Source organism: Engystomops pustulosus, chromosome 6, assembly GCF_040894005.1.
Source record: "Engystomops pustulosus chromosome 6, aEngPut4.maternal, whole genome shotgun sequence".
Classification (NCBI taxonomy): domain Eukaryota; kingdom Metazoa; phylum Chordata; class Amphibia; order Anura; family Leptodactylidae; genus Engystomops; species Engystomops pustulosus.
In genome coordinates this window covers 116,446,007-116,464,449 of record NC_092416.1, presented here as the reverse complement: position 1 = coordinate 116,464,449, position 18,443 = coordinate 116,446,007, and the positions used below count along the sequence as shown (strand labels likewise).

At 41.2% G+C, this 18,443-nt stretch overlaps 1 protein-coding gene across 2 annotated transcripts in view; it reads right to left on the bottom strand.

Annotated features, from left to right (window-relative positions):
• Nucleotides 1-7,509, bottom strand: part of TSHZ2 (teashirt zinc finger homeobox 2) — a 113,897-nt gene extending 106,388 nt beyond the window's left edge. For both annotated transcript variants that reach the window (XM_072110647.1, XM_072110648.1), the window contains exon 1: nucleotides 7,082-7,509. In XM_072110647.1, coding sequence (XP_071966748.1) covers nucleotides 7,082-7,121 — 40 coding nt within the window. In that variant the 5' untranslated portion in view covers nucleotides 7,122-7,509. The remainder of the gene's footprint in view (nucleotides 1-7,081) is intronic.
• Nucleotides 7,510-18,443: the final 10,934 nt, after the last annotated feature.

Sequence of the window (18,443 nt, the reverse complement as noted above, 5' to 3'; positions counted from 1 at the left end):
TATTTACAAAATGCAAGCTAACGCATGTGTAAACATGTGTTTGTTAACACTGACTGTAAGCAGAAAGCTATGTGAGCAGCTGACCTCGTAGTACACGGTAACCGTCACATCACTGCCGTATTTGCTACTTAATTTATATAGGGACAAAACAGACTTAGAGATCATTAGAGGACTTCAGCATCCTACTGGTTGGTCGTCTCCAAGGGTAGCACATATGTAAGTTTCCTGCTGATGCAATTATTTGTTACATGTTTATCTGAACATGTCCCAATAGCTGTGCAATGAGACCATGATCCGGAGACCTTTCTACTACATACTTAGTCCAGGTCCAAATGAGATGCAGACTTGTCAATGGCTTATCCGATGACATATACAACTACACCAAAGTGCATAAGATTTACAATAATATCATCTGCATGCTGTAAAAAAAAAGAGAAAACAATTCTGTAGAGTCCTCTGCAGAAATCCAAGGCTGAGCCTAGGGTTTCTTCCACAGGTCAGCACACTCATTATCCCTATTCAACATTTGTGGCCACCTGCCACTCTTTAAAATGCTGAAATTGCAGCAAGATAACTGAGAAAACTAACACATCTCTCATCTGCCTCTTAATATAAAAATGGAATTACATGCAATATAGGAAGACAAATGATACAAGCACACAAAGACATCGTCTTTCTGATATGATTTGTCTGCAGCAGGGGGTCGGAGTTCACCCTATGCATTGCAAAAAATTGAATTCTGCAATTAGAATTGGCCACAGCAATTTTCATGCTGTGGATTCTTAACCTGCAGCATAAAACCATTATACGATGCAGTTTTTTTTTTCACAGCACATGGATGGGATTTGTTTAAAACACTATACTGCTAATGTAAATCTCTGTGGGTTAGCCATTGGCAACCCTACTTCAAGAATTAATTGTAGGTGCTAACTAGCCATGTCTACAGGCATCTCTTTACCATGGACCTCATGCCTCAGGTAGGAGAACACAGGTTATCACAGGTTTCTGTGCTCTGGGATTACAGACATCAGGTCATTCTGTCAGCTCAGAGGACAGAAGGTCGAGCTGTTAAAGACTTGTTAACAAAAGGAGATTATCAGGATTATAAGCAATCGTGACAATAGAAGAGCTGGACAATGAAAGCCACTGAGTGAATGTATACGGGGAAAGAAAAACAGACATAACTGGTACACATTTTATACACAATTATTATCACATATGAAGGAATATTCCCATATAGGAATTAAAGCTTCCATCCAGGTTTTCTTATACACCTTTTAAATCCAAATTATTTTAAGCTTTCTGCTTACAGCCTGTGTAAGTAAAAACTATACCTGCAAAAGCTGATTACTCAATGGGGCTAATGAGGGCTAAGAGATGAAAAAGCTCTGATACATGAGTTCTGCTCCTATGTGCCAGAAAAAGGACCGGTTTCAATCACCAGAAACACTGCCTTTACTTATTGACAGCAAATAGAAATCTTTATGTCGGGTAACACACTGGTTCCAAATCAATATCTGGATGGCTGGTCTGAATTGATCTTTCATTTACTTCATAATACAGATACGATTTCTGGCAAATTAACACATCCAAAATAACTAAAGTATTTAACATACTGAAAAACGTGATGTCCACCAGTGCACTAAGATATAAGCGTCCAGCAGCTAAGCACAATGTGTTATAATATCAGAATCAGTTGCATCAAGTGACAAAAATAAAATCTTTATATACTAAAAGGATCATAGATAGTTTTATAGATTGCAAGCAGGGTCTGCATCTGATGATTAATATATTACTATACCATGTCTAATTTGTTCATTAGAATATGATGGCATGAAATTAAGATTATTATTATAGTATATTCCTCAATGACTAGCCGCAGTTTTTACTCTGCTTCTTTCTCTGCGATTTGTAACGTAAAAGTGATCTTTCCAGTATGTTTTATTAATTTGGTGACTGCTGTTGTGCGGCCAGGCCAGGTTCCCACTTGGAGCTAAGGCGATAACCGTAGGGGTCAGCAAAACTCTTTTACTACCGTTAATATCTAAATGTCTATGTTATTATAAAACCAATCCAGCAAAAATTTACATAAAACATTTCTCCAATTCAGTAAAAGGAGGAGGAAAAAATACAAGAACAAAAAAGGTATAGTAAAAATACATAAAATGTTACAATTAATATAAAAAAATAAATGTCATAAAAGAAAAATAACACAATTGTTCTCATAAAAATATCATTTATCTGTAATTTATAAGATTTATTTAAACATTACAAAATAAATATATGGTGAATGATTGGGTATCGCGGGGGGGGGGGGGGGGTCACCAGGTCAGTCTGCAATGTATAAGGAGACTTTCTATCCGATTTTGTGGGTCCTATCAGTTGTTTAGGCCGCACACTGTGGTACAAGCATCCTTCGTCTCAACCCTGTGATTTCCTGTGCCGATTATAAAACGCGTCGCCTCCTCACCCCCCTCCTCTCTAAATTGTTACTTTCTGATACACTATTTCTGTCATAAATCTGCTCTCGTCTAAACACAGAATTTCTTCGCCCATCAATTCTCTCATGTGGAAAATTTAAAACTGATTCTAAACACCAAGGTTACCGGCAAACAAACTCTGCATAAATTAATAGTGAATATTGAGAGTCGGCAAGAAGAAGCCATTAGCAGCGACAGATGAAGTTATTTCTGAAGTCAGGGATTTATCTTCTCACGTCCTTTAAATTAGGGGTTTTTCCTTCCCCTCCTTGTGTAGCAGGCAGTTAGTGTGTGATGCCAGACTCTCATCCAGTGCAGGGAGCATTGTTGTACAATACAGGATCCTCCACTGAATGCTATAGGATAGATGGATGTATAGGTAATAATCTCCTGTATGTAGTCTTCACTACACAACCCCCACACCCAAGTCTTATTTTTATTCTGTCCAATCTTACAAAAATAAACTCTCTTACTATAAGTAGATATTTAGAATTGTCTATAATAATTTCTAATTAATTGCAACAAAATATTTTTATAAGATTCCTCAAGAAGGTACACAGTACAGGTGTGTGTACATGTCTCACTATATACATTAATGCTGATTAACATGATAAATATGTAATTAAATATGTGTGTATTAAATGTGTATATTTATGTGCACCTGTATGTCAGTATAGACAGATTCTTAGTATAACCATATGCGTACATCTCTGTGTACACATACAAATATACAAATCTGCGACAAATGCATAATATGTACGTGAAACCGGTTGCACATCTCAATAAAATCTCACAAAAAAATGGCAAAACAATCTCACATTTAGTACATGTAGCAATATATAAAACATAAATGTTATACACACACTTACATGAATGTTTATACAAGTCTCTTTATGAAAAAAAGAGTGTATAGAAAAATGTACATATACATATATATACACACACAATTTGTAAAGCACTGTAGAATATGATGGCACTAAATATTATTATTAATATATATAGACACACACATAGATCTCACTTTCTATATATATTAGTGTATGCTACAAACATTGCTACGTATATTTTTACATATACTGGCAGAATACACATCGTTGTGGACCCTCAGATGTCTGATGGTGTGGAGTCCACGAAGACAATTTTTACAGTAACCCCTCTTGTACCGATGTAGTGGAATGTGTCACATGCAGTATGCAAGCTTCAGCTATCCCCCCCTATAAGAAGCGCATGTCTGTATTAAACCGCTCCGTCATAGCTGCGTCTCAGGAGGACGGTTAGACATCTATCATTTACTAATCCATGGTAAGTGGCCTTTCTCCTTCTCTAAAGTGTTCGGCCGTACAATTCATAATCTGCGTAAGAGGGTTAATACTCGCCTCCCGATACCAAAGATGAAGGAAATCAATAGATGACTTAAAACAAATCTGCTTCTCAGCTGTCTCATTCAATCAGCTTTGTACAGACAAGATACAGCCACTTGACTTGCGATTAGCATCATGTGCGGATACAGTCCCTGGGTGCCCCTCACTGAGTGCAAAGCGGAGGGGGGGCATCTCCAATGAAGGAATATCTAACCAGCCCAATAAGTGATCAGAGGATTCCAGTTAACTAATTTGACCTGCCTGGAACCTGGGAGCACACTTTGTAGTGTAAAAAGCTCGACGAGTTGCCATATGTCTAATGCCACCATATGACATTATTGGTAAGAAAACTGGCTGCAATCATGTGGCAATGTAGAAACCAACGACTTTGTTTAACAATTTTGCATTTCACAATTTTGGTTCTGAAATTGTACCGAAACCATTTTTTTTTTTTTTTTTTTTTTAAGCTTCGAAACAATATGACAAAACTAATATTTTTGAAAGATGATTAAGTAAGAAACCATGTTTCAAAAGACCAGGACAAAATGGTTATGGGTAAATCAGATGATAGCAACATGATGGGAAAGCTGTTTAAATTCGGTTTCGAAAAACTTTAATCTCAGGGCATGTGTGTCCTGGTCTAGTCTTCATCATATGTAATCCTAACCTCTCCACCCTGAAAGTTTCCTTTGTCCAGTAGCAGGTGATAGCCATCATATGAGACACGTAGTGTCATCTCATGGCTTCTGCCAGGGCACATTGGACATTCACTGGTCAGATTAATAAACTGGGAAAATTATAATCTCTTACTGTAAAAGTAGACACTATTTGTAAACGCTTCAAACATTAAATTAGTGCAGCCCTAGCTCTTTACTAACCTGCTATACGCCAATAACATGCCACCACAACACGGGCTGATGTGTTCATGAGGTGGCGCTGGCCTAGGGAGACACTGCAGGTCACCTTTCTGCCCCCAAAAACACTTTAACATTTAGGAACTGATGATCGGCTACTTCAGAGCAGAAATGGTGAGATCACCACAAAAAACTGCAAACAGCGCTGATCAGAAAATACTTAAAAAAGGGTAGACTTAATACAGCCATGAATGTAAGAAATATTTTAGGGTCTCATGGGAGCAGGTATGTATTATACAATGTGTGAGGGGAGCGGTGCAATCTTATTTTTTATGGTTTCTCACGAGATTCCACAACATTCTGAACCTTCTATTTACAGTAAACAGACGCCATAAGCCTGATCCATGGCCCTGGCAATCACTTCAGGAAATTACTCAGGCCGTTGTTCTCTGTGATACACTACAGTCTGTCGTATGCTCCACATTCACAACTGGTCCTCATTCCACATGATCATCATGTTACAGGTAATGGTGAGGACAAGGAAGAGGTTAATGCAGAACTCTCCCCCAGATATATAGTTGTCCCTTCCTCTACTTACCATCCCACCAACTTCATTGTAAATCGCTCATAAAATATTCACAGCGTGCGCACAGTGATTTTAGCGGTATGGTTTTTGCATCAATTTACTTCAGTGGAATAAAACTAGCCCACCGCGTGAATATATTTGCATACGTTTGTGTAATCCTGAAATTATAGGCTTCAGGTCGTTCTTACATCACCGTAAACAGGGATCATCGGGGCCCAGGAGAGGCGGTGGCAGCAACAAGGGAATGTTCCACATAAACCTACTATTGTACAATCTGTATGGTAAAAATGACAAAAAATGTAACATGCAGTGAGCTGCAGACACCATTGTTAATAAAGACAGCCACCACAATTTATATAAGGCGGCTATGGTGCTGGCACCCAGTACGCGGCGACGTTGCCTCCTCATTTCTTCCTGGAGACTTTGTCATTGCTCAAATGACAAACTTGTCCCTGCTGCTTTGAGGATTTTCTAAGTAGTCACAGTAAGCCCAATATCCTGTTCTTCACCCTTTTAACCCCCCTCACACACACACAGAAAGCAAAATACTTAGTAAATAACAACATAATATCTGCCCAAAGAGCAGCAAAATAAAATTCTTTAAGCTGAGAGCTGGGCTAAGTCCAGACCACCCCCCGGCGTGTTCTCTTTGTATGAGACAATTTATGTAGATGCTAAGCTCCAAGGTGGCACTGACCATAGTGGCAAATGGTCAGAGGTATAGGAAAAACATAAAACTCCAAGAGTTTCAGGCCAATGTCCTGGGATGACTATGAGCCTGGACGGTCCTGCGGATCTCCACATCTGCACAACCTCAGACCAAATGAGCCATAAACCCATGTAACGGAGCTTCTACTGTATAATAATTACCCCGTTCATTCTCCTTAAAGCCTGAACAGATTCTTGGAAAAATGCAACAAAGCAAGGAAAGATTGCCTTTATATTTAGCAGATAAAGTATGAATAAACAAAAACTTTATGAGAGCCCCCAGATCTCGTAGGTGCCTCCCGCCTGAGAGTATTGGAATATTTTGGTCTATCATATAAAATACCACTGTATTTCATATACATTAATGTTGCTGCGTCCTTGCCTTTATTAACCCTTTATTATTTTAAATATTTCATGGGAAATTATCCTTTTTACAGGCACTTGTAATGACCCTAGAAATGACCTTTCTGTGTGCACATAGAGGGTCCTCAATTAACCCATTATCTATCATGGCAGTCAAGCTCCTGTCACTTACCAGGCCTGAGCCACACAAGGATGGGACCGTCCCAAACATAGGACAAAAAGGCAAAATAGAAAAATAAAAGTGGCAGCAGTTTTTGAATTTTTAAACTTATTAGAAAATGGTACAGAAGACGCTTACACCCAAATAATAAGTGTGTGGGGTCTGGGTGACAGGATCTGTGTCCCTTCATCTACACTACCATGGTGAATGATTTATAGACAGCTATCAAGAATAAAGAGATCAAACAGGGCCACGTGACAGGTGATCAATCATATGTCACATCCAAGATGGCAATCATCTGGACTCCTCCAGAGGGTGCGGCTGGCAGGGAGAACACACACAACTTGTGCACAGGACAACTACCCCGATCAGGCTGTGCCCAGGTGACAGCAGGACACCCAGGCAGCGCCCAGTGCCCACCCTGCACGGCACCCACACTGTACAAACTTACAAAGTGTAGGGAAAAGTTCCCGGAGAAGAGTGAGAAGAAAGGTAGAGGAGGAGGAGTAGTGACATATGACAAAGGCTGGTGATGCTGCTGGGGCACAGACATCGCTGCCAGTCCTTACCTGCTGCCCGTTTTGGTGCCTGCTGCTTCCTCCTGGGCATCTCTCTCTCCTCCTCGGCTTCTCACTTCTTCTTAATCCAGGTCACAAGTCACCAGCAAAAACATGAAAAATCGAAGCAGCGGCAGACTCCTCCGGGGTGCAGCCTCCTCGGTAACCATCCAGGGTGTACTACACAGGGTGATACAAGAGAGCGCTAGCGACAAGGGGAGGAGGGGGCCCCGCTCCCGGGGTGCTGCCGCTCCTGTCAGATGCCAGCCTGGAGTGAGTGAGATGGGCAGGGAGGAGAGGCAGGCGGCACCGGAGCCTCTTCAATCACACATGCTGCAAGCACAGGCGGCGGGGGAGGCGGCCATCCATCTACTGAACAAACTCCACATTAACAAACTCCTCCTCCGACCTGATGACAGGGAGGGGGACTCCGGGCCAGAGGCAGCGCGGAGCAGCCATTAGCAGGGACACAGCAAGTTATTACTCAAGTCGGGGATTTATCTCCTCACATCCTTTACATTCGGCTTCTTCCCCTCCTTGTGTAGCAGACAGTTTGTGTCTCGTCCGGTGCAGTGCTGTACAATACAGGACCGTCACATCCCACCTCATCTTATCCTGTACAATCCTCCAAAATAGCTGGACCTTTACTTCAACAAGACATTTACCTCATTTCTATTTCACTACAAAAAAAATTGTATTGAGTTTTTATAGCGCACCCCCAGAAGGTACATGTGTGTACACCAATGGTTTATGTATATATGGTAAGGTGTATATAGTAAGGTGTATCATATATGTACATCTCTGTCTACAGATCCAAGTATGTAACAAAAGCATCAATCGTACATGGAACTACCCTGTTTCCCTGAAAATAGGGTCCCCCCCCCCCCCCCCCGAAAATAAGACCTAGGGCAATGTGTTTCAAGCTTAGGAATATAAGGCCTACCCTGAGAATAAGACCTAGCGGCAGTCATTGTCACAGCGCCCCCCACGCCATATAATAGTAGTAGTAGTAGTAGATCATTTGGATACAGCAAGAGGTAGTGACATGGGTATAGAATTCATGGGATGAAAATCACTGACTGTTACGCTGCAAATGCTACGAGCAGCTACCTGGACAAGAAGGGCTCATTGAAGAAAGTGCTAAACATGAGAGACAGGGGGCAATGATTCAAATAGAAATGTAGCCCCCTGAAATTCCAGAGTTCGGAGAGTTATAAGGATGTTAGAGAAGTTATTGACATAATGGTCCTTAAATAAAAAAATCTTGCTTTTTGTCAATAGATACTAGGATTGAAAACGTACCAGAGATTGTTGTACACAGACAGAGAGAGTAACAAGACTTTCTTGATGGAATTCAGAATTATATGCTGATGTATGCGATGACTACAGGATATTAATAAATGTAGATTTTTTTTGTTCAACAATAATTGTGAATTCTTCGTCATGGAAAAATAAGACATCCCATTGTGCCTCTTTAGTTGCAAAAATTAACCTCTGAGTCCGAGCGGGAAGAGGACGCTGAGCGCATTGACTTAACACTCAGCGTCTTATAAATCGGACGCAGAGCTGATGCCGGTTCATCTTGAGATCTGAGACAATTCGGCATCGGGATACACGGGGTGACGTCTGTAACTAACAGCCGACTCCCCAGTGTAACACCCACAGTCGGAGTAGGCTCCGATTGCGGGTGTTTAACCCGCTAAATGCTGCAGTCAGCGCAACGGCAGCATCTAAACTGTCTTTGGGGGTCTTTTACCCCACAATCGGCCCCCCTACGCCGTCTTCGGGGGGCGCCGATCGTTTCCTTGGCAGCCCCGAGGTCCGATCAGGCAGTGCCTGTAAGATGGCATAGATGATGTCATCTTAAAGGCACAGTGTCAGCCTATGCATGTGCATAGGCTGACAACGCTAATACCCTGCAATACATCAGTATTGCAAAGTATTATCATGAACAAACAATCAGGTGATTTTTTTATGTCCCATGGTAGAAGTAATACAAAAGTGTAAAAGAAAATTTTATTCAATAAAAAATAAATTAATAAGTCAATAAAAATGTCCATAAGCCCCATAATGTATAAGGAGACGTATAATGCACAAAAAAGTCTAAATCATAAAACAAACCCTATATATATAGTATCACCGCATCCATAAGAACCCGTAGAATAAAAGTAAATAATTATTGAAAAATTATGATTTAATTATGAAAAGTGATCAAAAAACCTATATACTCCACAATGATACTGCTGCAAAGTACAACATGTCCCGCAAAAAACAAGCCATCAACCAGCTCCGTAGCCAAAAAAGTAAAAATGTTATGCCACTTGGAAGACTGTGATACAAAAATGATAGATTTTTCCCCACGTAAGGGTTTTATTTGGCAAATTTAGTACAACATGAGAAAAAATATTCATGTATGGTATCTCCGTAATCGTATCGACCCATAGAATAAAGATAACATGATAATTAGACTACACGGTGAAAAACAAAAAATTTCAACAATAGGGGATACCAACCCCAAAATGGTAACACTCATCCTGCAAAAAAATGCTGTCACATGGCAACAATAACGAAAAAGCTAAAATTTTATAGCCTACAATAGGGGCATAATGAGAAAACTAAAACACTGGCAGCTGCAGGGCGCTCCTTCTCTTCTGCGCCTCGCTGTGCACCCATAAAACAAGTAACGGCCACATGTGGGCGGTCTCTGTACTTGCGAGAAATTGCATAACAAATTGTAAGATGGGTTTTCTCGTTTGATCTTTTGGAAATGTGTAAATTTTACAAAATTTGACCATTCTAAATTTCACATCTATTTTGATTTAATTACTATGAAGATATCAAGGGGTTGACTATCTTCCTAAAAGCTGTTTCTGATAGTTTGTAGGTTGCAGATTTGAAAATGGGGTTACCGTATATACTCGAGTATAAGCCAACCCGAGTATAAGCCGAGACCCATAATTTTACCATCAAAAACTGGGAAAACCTATTGACTCGAGTATAAACCGAGGGTGGGAAATGCATTGGTCACAGACCCCCCCCCCCAGTATGTAGCCAGCCAGCCCCCTATAGTATACAGCCTGCCCCCAGTAGTATACAGCCTGCCCCAGTAGTATACAGCCTCACCCAGTAGTATACAGCCTGCCCCAGTAGTATACAGCCTGCCCCCAGTAGTATACAGCCTGCCCCCAGTAGTATACAGCTTGCCCCCAGTAGTATACAGCTTGCCCCCAGTAGTATACAGCCTGCCCCCAGTAGTATACAGCTTGCCCCCAGTAGTATACAGCCTGCCCCCAGTAGTATACAGCCTGCCCCCAGTAGTATACAGCTTGCCCCCCCTTGTAAACAGCTTGCCCCCAGTAGTATACAGCCTTCCCCCAGTAGTATACAGCTTGTCCCCAGTAGTATAAAGCTTGTCCCCAGTAGTATACAGCTTGCCCCAGTAGTATACAGCCTGCCCCCAGTAGTATACAGCTTGCCCTCAGTAGTATACAGCCTAACCCCAGTAGTATACAACTTGCCCCCAGTAGTTTACAGCTTGCCCCCAGTAGTTTACAGCCTGCCCCCAGTAGTTTACAACGCCACCTGGGAGAAAAACATAGCGGCGCCCAACACAAAGTTAGAGAAGAAAGAAGACGGGCACGGAAGCCAGAAGAGGACCTGCGCGGACATGGGGGGAGCAGCGCTGCACGTCGGGGCCCCAGAGGGTGAGTATATCATGAACAAAACTAAAGGTGGCCGGGAAAGGGCTGCTTAAAAAAATAAAGTCCTACTTACCTTCCAGTGCCCTCCGGTATCCAGTGCTGCTGTCACTCCGTTCCGGGCGCCATGTAAACAAACTTGGCCGCCGGAGAAGTGCAGGACTCAGCTTCCGGCCGGCCGTGGCCGGGCATACCTACCCGTCCCTATGCACTGCATTGTGTATGGGGGCTGGAAGGTTGTCGGGTCTGGTCGGAAGCTGAGTCCTGCGCTGCTCTGGCGGCCATGTTTGTTTACATGGCGCCCAGACCGGAGTGACAGCAGCGCTGGATACTGGAGGGCACCGGAAGGTAAATAGGACTTTATTTTTTTAAGCAGCCCTCTCCCGGCCACCTTTAGTTTTTTTTCACAACTCGGACAACCCCTTTAAAGTTGTGTCCTTGTGTCTACCACATTGAGCATGGAGAAAAGGAAGAAGACCAAAGAACTGTCTGAGGACTTGAGAATCAAAATTATAAGGAAGGATGAGCAATCTCAAGGCTACAAGTCCATCTCCAAAGACCTGAATGTTCCTGTGTCTACCGTGTGCAGTGTCATCAAGAAATGTAAAGCCCATGACACTGTGGCACCTCCCTGGATGTGGACGGAAAAGAGAAATTGACAAGAGATTTCAACGCAAGATTGTGCAGATGGTGGATAAAGAAACTCTACTAAAGAACCTATCCAAACAAGTTCAGCTGCCCTGCAGTCCGAGGGTGCAACAGTGACAACCTGTACAAACTGTCAGCGTCTGAATGAAAAGGGACTATAAGGTAGGATACCCAGGAAAACCCCACTTCTTTCACAGAAACATAAAAAAGCCAGGCTGGAGTTTGCCAAAATTTACCTGAGAAAGCCTAAAACATTTTGGGAGAATGTTCTCTGATCAGATGAGACAAAAGTAGAGCTTTTTGGGAAAAGGCATCAACATGGAGTTTACAGGATAAAAAAAAGAGGCCTATAAAGAAAAGAACACGGTCCCTACAGTCAAACATGGCGGAGGTTCCCTGATGTTTTGAGGTTACTTTGCTGCCTCTGGCATTGGACTACTTGACCGTATGCATGGCATTATGAAGTCTCAAGACTACCAACAAATTTTGCAGCATAACATAGGGCCCAGTGTGAGAAAGCTGGGTCTACCTCAGAGGTCATGGGTCTTCCAGCAGGACAATGACCCAAAACACACTTCAAAAAGGACTAGAAAATGATGTGAGAGAAAGCACTGGAGACTTGTAAAGTGGCCAGCAATGATTCCAGACATGAATCCCATAGAACATCTGTGGAGAGATCTCACAATGGCAGTTTGGAGAAGCAGCCTTCAAATCTCAGGGACCTGGAGCAGTTTGCCAAAGAATGGTCTTAAATTCCAGCAGAGCCTTGTAAGAAACTCATTGATGGTTACCGGAAGCGGTTGTTCACAGTTATTTTGTCTGAAGGTTGTGCTACCAAGTATTAGGCTGAGGGTGCCAATACTTTTGTCCGGCCAATTTTTATAGTTTTGTGTGAAAATAATCAATGATTTGACTTTTTGTTCCCATTCTCTTTTGTGTTTTGTTATTGGAAGCAAAATAAATGAAGAAGTTAATACCAAAGAATTTGTGATTACAATTATTATCGGGAAGAAAGCGAGTATTATCTGACATATTTGCAGGGGTGCCAATACTTTTGGCCAACACTGTATATCATCACCATAGTCATCATTATAATGTAATGAAAACAGCCCTGATGCAGAATGTATAAAAATGTACATCTTTTTACCTTCACATTTTCTGTGACCCTGTGTTTCAACAGCAACTTTCTAAATGCTCAAAAATGGCTGCCATTACTTGATTAGATTCATCTACATGAGGGCTTTTCACTTTTGCCAAGGAAAAAGGGACATTTCACCATTTTTTGTTGTGAAATAATATAAGGGCACAGTTACTTGCAAGGTTACGCAAGCTCACTAAAAGTGCATTGTCCGTCTATAATGCTGTGTGCGGCGATTCACTAAGATTGTGCACCAGAAATCATGAATCTGTCACTTCCCCGCAATGGTCCAACAGAGTTCTCAATCTTTTTTGCCGTGCATCTTTAACACAATTTAAAAATGAAATACAGCGCTTGGTCCAAATCAGTCAGACTGTCCGACGGCATGCCCCTGAATTTATCTCACATTGAAGCCAGCACAGCTGCGCCACAAAAGGGTCTCGTGCTCCACTATCCCCGCGCAGACACTTCTTAAATACCTGTGCATGCTGTTTTATCCATGAAGAATGTGCACAGTACGACTAAAGTGCAATGTATGACCATTAGTAAATGTGCCCCACATTGTTATTCTCATTTGCAGTTATTTTCTGATTACATGTTTTTCCCTTGATTTTCTGTCTACCTTTTTAGGGACTAATTTACAGAATAAGACTATTATCAGCCATCACTTTAAAATTATACTTTGTGGTGAAAAATCTGCACCAAAAATGTTATGAAAAGATGGTATCAAGAATTGCATCAAGACGGAGATGTGCAATGGTGAGAATTATAATACTGTAGACAAAAGACTAAGACCAGGAAGATGGGCTTAAGTATTATCATGAACAAGCAATCAGGTGATTTTTTTATGTCCCATGGTAGAAGTAATACAAAAGTGTAAAAGAAAATTTTATTCAATAAAAAATAAATTAATAAGTCAATAAAAATGTCCATAAGCCCCATAATGTATAAGGAGACGTATAATGCACAAAAAAGTCTAAATCATAAAACAAACCCTATATATATAGTATCACCGCATCCATAAGAACCCGTAGAATAAAAGTAAATAATTATTGAAAAATTATGATTTAATTATGAAAAGTGATCAAAAAACCTATATACTCCACAATGATACTGCTGCAAAGTACAACATGTCCCGCAAAAAACAAGCCATCAACCAGCTCCGTAGCCAAAAAAGTAAAAATGTTATGCCACTTGGAAGACTGTGATACAACAATGATAGATTTTTCCCCACGTAAGGGTTTTATTTGGCAAATTTAGTACAACATGAGAAAAAATATTCACGTATGGTATCTCCGTAATCGTATCGACCCATAGAATAAAGATAACATGATAATTAGACTACACGGTGAAAAACAAAAAAAAAAATTTCAACAATAGGGGATACCAACCCCAAAATGGTAACACTCATCCTGCAAAAAAATGCTGTCACATGGCAACAATAACGAAAAAGCTAAAATTTTATAGCCTACAATAGGGGCATAATGAGAAAACTAAAACACTGGCAGCTGCAGGGCGCTCCTTCCCTTCTGCGCCTCGCTGTGCACCCATAAAACAAGTAACGGCCACATGTGGGCGGTCTCTGTACTTGGGAGAAATTGCATAACAAATTGTAAGATGGGTTTTCTCGTTTGATCTTTTGGAAATGTGTAAATTTAACAAAATTTGACCATTCTAAATTTCACATCTATTTTGATTTAATTACTATGAAGATACCAAGGGGTTGACTATCTTCCTAAAAGCTGTTTCTGATAGTTTGTAGGTTGCAGATTTGAAAATGGGGTTACCGTATATACTCGAGTATAAGCCAACCCGAGTATAAGCCGAGATCCATAATTTTACCATCAAAAACTGGGAAAACCTATTGACTCGAGTATAAACCGAGGGTGGGAAATGCATTGGTCACAGACCCCCCCCCCAGTATGTAGCCAGCCAGCCCCCTATAGTATACAGCCTGCCCCCAGTAGTATACAGCCTGCCCCAGTAGTATACAGCCTCCCCCAGTAGTGTACAGCCTGCCCCAGTAGTATACAGCCTGCCCCCAGTAGTATACAGCCTGCCCCCAGTAGTATACAGCTTGCCCCCAGTAGTATACAGCTTGCCCCCAGTAGTATACAGCTTGCCCCCAGTAGTATACAGCCAGCCCCCAGTAGTATACAGCTTGCCCCCAGTAGTATACAGCCTGCCCCCAGTAGTATACAGCCTGCCCCCAGTAGTATACAGCTTGCCCCCCCCTTGTATACAGCTTGCCCCCCCCTTGTATACAGCTTGCCCCCAGTAGTATACAGCTTTCCCCCAGTAGTATACAGCCTGCCCCCAGTAGTATAAAGCTTGTCCCCAGTAGTATAAAGCTTGTCCCCAGTAGTATACAGCCTGCCCCAGTAGTATACAGCCTGCCCCCAGTAGCATACAGCTTGCCCTCAGTAGTATACAGCCTAACCCCAGTAGTATACAACTTGCCCCCAGTAGTTTACAGCTTGCCCCCAGTAGTTTGCAGCCTGCCCCCAGTAGTTTACAACGCCACCTGGGAGAAAAACATAGCAGCGCCCAACACAAAGTTAGAGAAGAAAGAAGACGGGCACGGAAGCCAGAAGAGGACCTGCGCGGACATGGGGGGAGCAGCGCTGCACGTCGGGGCCCCGGAGGGTGAGTATATAAGTTTATTATTTTTTAAATATTTTTTTTTATATATATGTGTGTGTATTGACTCGTGTATAAGCCGAGGGGACGTTTTTCAGCTGTGCTGAAACCCATACAATAAAAAAAATTGGCACTGAACCCGTAAACAAAAAAATATAAATGTTATGCCCATTGTAACATGGTGATGCAAAAACAAGCAAATTTCTCACAAATGACTTCTATATTCTGCAAAACAAGTTAACCATAAAGAAGCTATATAAATGGGGTATATCTGTAATCATGATGACCCATAGAATAAAGATAATACATTTTTATGGTACTGTGAACGTCCGAGAAAAAAAATGCTAAAAACCATTAACAAGAATTATTGATTTTTTTTAACCACCACCAATAAAGAAAAAACAGCATATAGGGGTAGAAAGGAGGAATGAAATGCTAAAATATAACTTTTAATCAGGATTTATGTTAAAAAAATGCATCAAATAAATTAATGCAAAAACATGTTAAAAATATAGATAACACCTATCCAGGCCACTTAAAGAAATGCAAAAACAGCACACAGATAGAAGCCAATATGGCGATGGGTGCACGCTCACAGGGACCGGGCCTCAGGTCCTCCGTCGATAATTTCCAGAGAAGTAAGCAGCACTCCGAGACAGCAATGGTCAGGTGATAACAAAAAGTGTTTCTTTTATTCCATGTTCTGAGGTGCAGTGAGGTACAGCGACGTTATGGCTCCAAGGAGCCTTTTTCAAGCCAAGTGATAACAGTGATCAGCACATATATATACTCAAACAAACAATCACATGATCAAGTGGTGTCCACCCCCTAATTAACATATCACATCATGATAATAGTATACAAGATCAATTTCATTACATAAAAATACATAATCAACAGCATTAAGAGGGATCTCATATGCAATAGTAAAGTGCTAGTGCAAAGAGTTATTATTATTTACTATTATATAGATATCAAATATAATCTGTGTGGGTAAAGTGACAAGTGCATCATGTGCTTTGTACAAAAGAAGTTAAAACAATGTATCGAGTGTCTCACCATCCTTTACACATGTTTATGAAGCAAAGACAACACATCCGAGCGCGCGCCGACCATCTACTAGTGTGCACCGCATAGCTGGAACGCAAGCAGGCCAGAGTGCGGTGCGCATGTCAGGTTGTCAAGGCAACCGCCTACGTCACGTGTAAACATAACACGGACATCGAGAGTGTTCCCCAACCGGCAGTGACTTTCCCTTATGCTGCTTTTTAGCCGCAAGTATTTAGAAGGTGATTATAATAATAGTGTAGGGGAGGGTATGCAGAGGCGGTCAATGGCACAGCGGAGGGCACGTATAAAACGTAGCGATACATTCTCTGAAGACATGTAGGTGGGTAAGGGATACACATCCAAAGTTAATGGGGCGATGAGACCCCCAGGGCACCTTTAATATCCCTGCGGCCAGTTTTTGGCCTAACCAGGCCAGTTATCAAGCAAAAGTGAATGTGTAAAGTAACTAAACAAGCATAAACGTCAATTAAACCAATTGTATACCACAAGGTGGGTGGTTTTCTCCTACCATGGTTGAGACGTTTACCAGCTCGATGGGTGGGTGTAAGGGGCACACAGACCTATCCTGTCCCTATGTAAGCCCCTTTAACTCCCGCTCTTACAAGGGCAGTCCACATCTTTCCTTGTCAAGAGACGCATGCCCCCTGTCAGCGCCACCTTCCCTTACCCGTTTAATCTCCCGACTCTTCAGAGGGATAATTGTTGAAATCCGCCGTCCTTTAACCTAGTTTGGCCTCCACCCATCCAGGATTGGGCATATCTCCTTAGCCCATCAGTCCTATTGGCCAGCTACGGCCCGCCTCACACAAATGCAGCGGACCACAGTGTAAACAGCCTGGCTAAAGGTGCAGCGGAGGTACGCAAGAGTCGTTATGGCGGGGAGATTATGTAGATTATGTAGATTATGTAATGCCCGTCCCCTTATGGGCGTGTCTACCATTAAACGATATAGCAGAGTATCTTGGCAGGTAATCGAAAGGTTATAGACTCGTAATCGTTATAGACCTATAATCGAGAGAAACTTTGTGGAGTTTTTCATCATGGAAGTGCAATGTACAAGCTGTAATTTTTTTTTAGACAATGTATTAACATTACACATTAACAATTACAGCTTGTACATTACACTTCCATTTTGTTTTAAACCCTGTGAAACATATAATTATATATATATATATATATATATATATATATATATATATATATATATAAACATATAAGAGTTAAGACACTTCGAAAAGTTGATTTTTCACACATTGAAGGGTGTAGTTTCTAACATGAAATAATTTACGGGGTTTTACTGCTATTTAGGCCTCTGAAAGTCACTAAAACATGAGCAGGTGCCATTTTGTAGCTTAAGGCTCAGCCCGATTTTTTGGATTCGGACTTGCTTCGCTTTATATGGTTATAACTTTTGAACACTGTTACTTATCAAAACGATTCTGAGATTGTTTTTCCCCACATGTTGTACTTCATTTTAGTGGTAAATTTTGGCAGATAAGTTTTGCGTTTATTTACAAAAAAAAAAGAAAATATGATAAATTTTTTGAAAAATTTGCCATTTTCGAAATTCTAAATCTTTGCGTTTTCAGGCAGATAGATTTACCACCTAAATAAGTTGCTGAATAACATTTCCCATTTGTCTACTTTACATTTTCATAATTTCTGAAATGTCTGGATAATTTATTTTGATGTCACGCGGCTTACAAATAGAATATCGCTTTTCCGGATTTTCAGAATTGACTATTTTGGGGATAAATACAGTTTTGAATGAAATTTTACATATTTAGCATCAAAACCCCCTATATAACCAACCCATTTTCAAATCTGCACCCCTCAAGCTATCAGAAACAGCTTTTACGAAGATTGTTAACCCCTTGAGATCTTCATAGTAATTGAATCAAAATGGAGGTGAAATTTAGAATGGTCAAATTGTTCCCTTATATGTTCATTTAGCACTAAAATTTACACATTTCCAAAATATAAAAAGAGAAAACCCACCATACAATTTGTTCTGCAAAGACCCCCCACATGTGGCCGTTACTTGTTTTATGGGGGCACAGCGAGGTGCAGAAGGGAAGGAGGGCGCTGCAGCTGCCAGGATTTTAGTTTCCTCATTGGCCCCTTTTGAAGGCTATAAAATTTTCGCTTTTTCGTTATTGGGGCCATGTGATGGCATTTT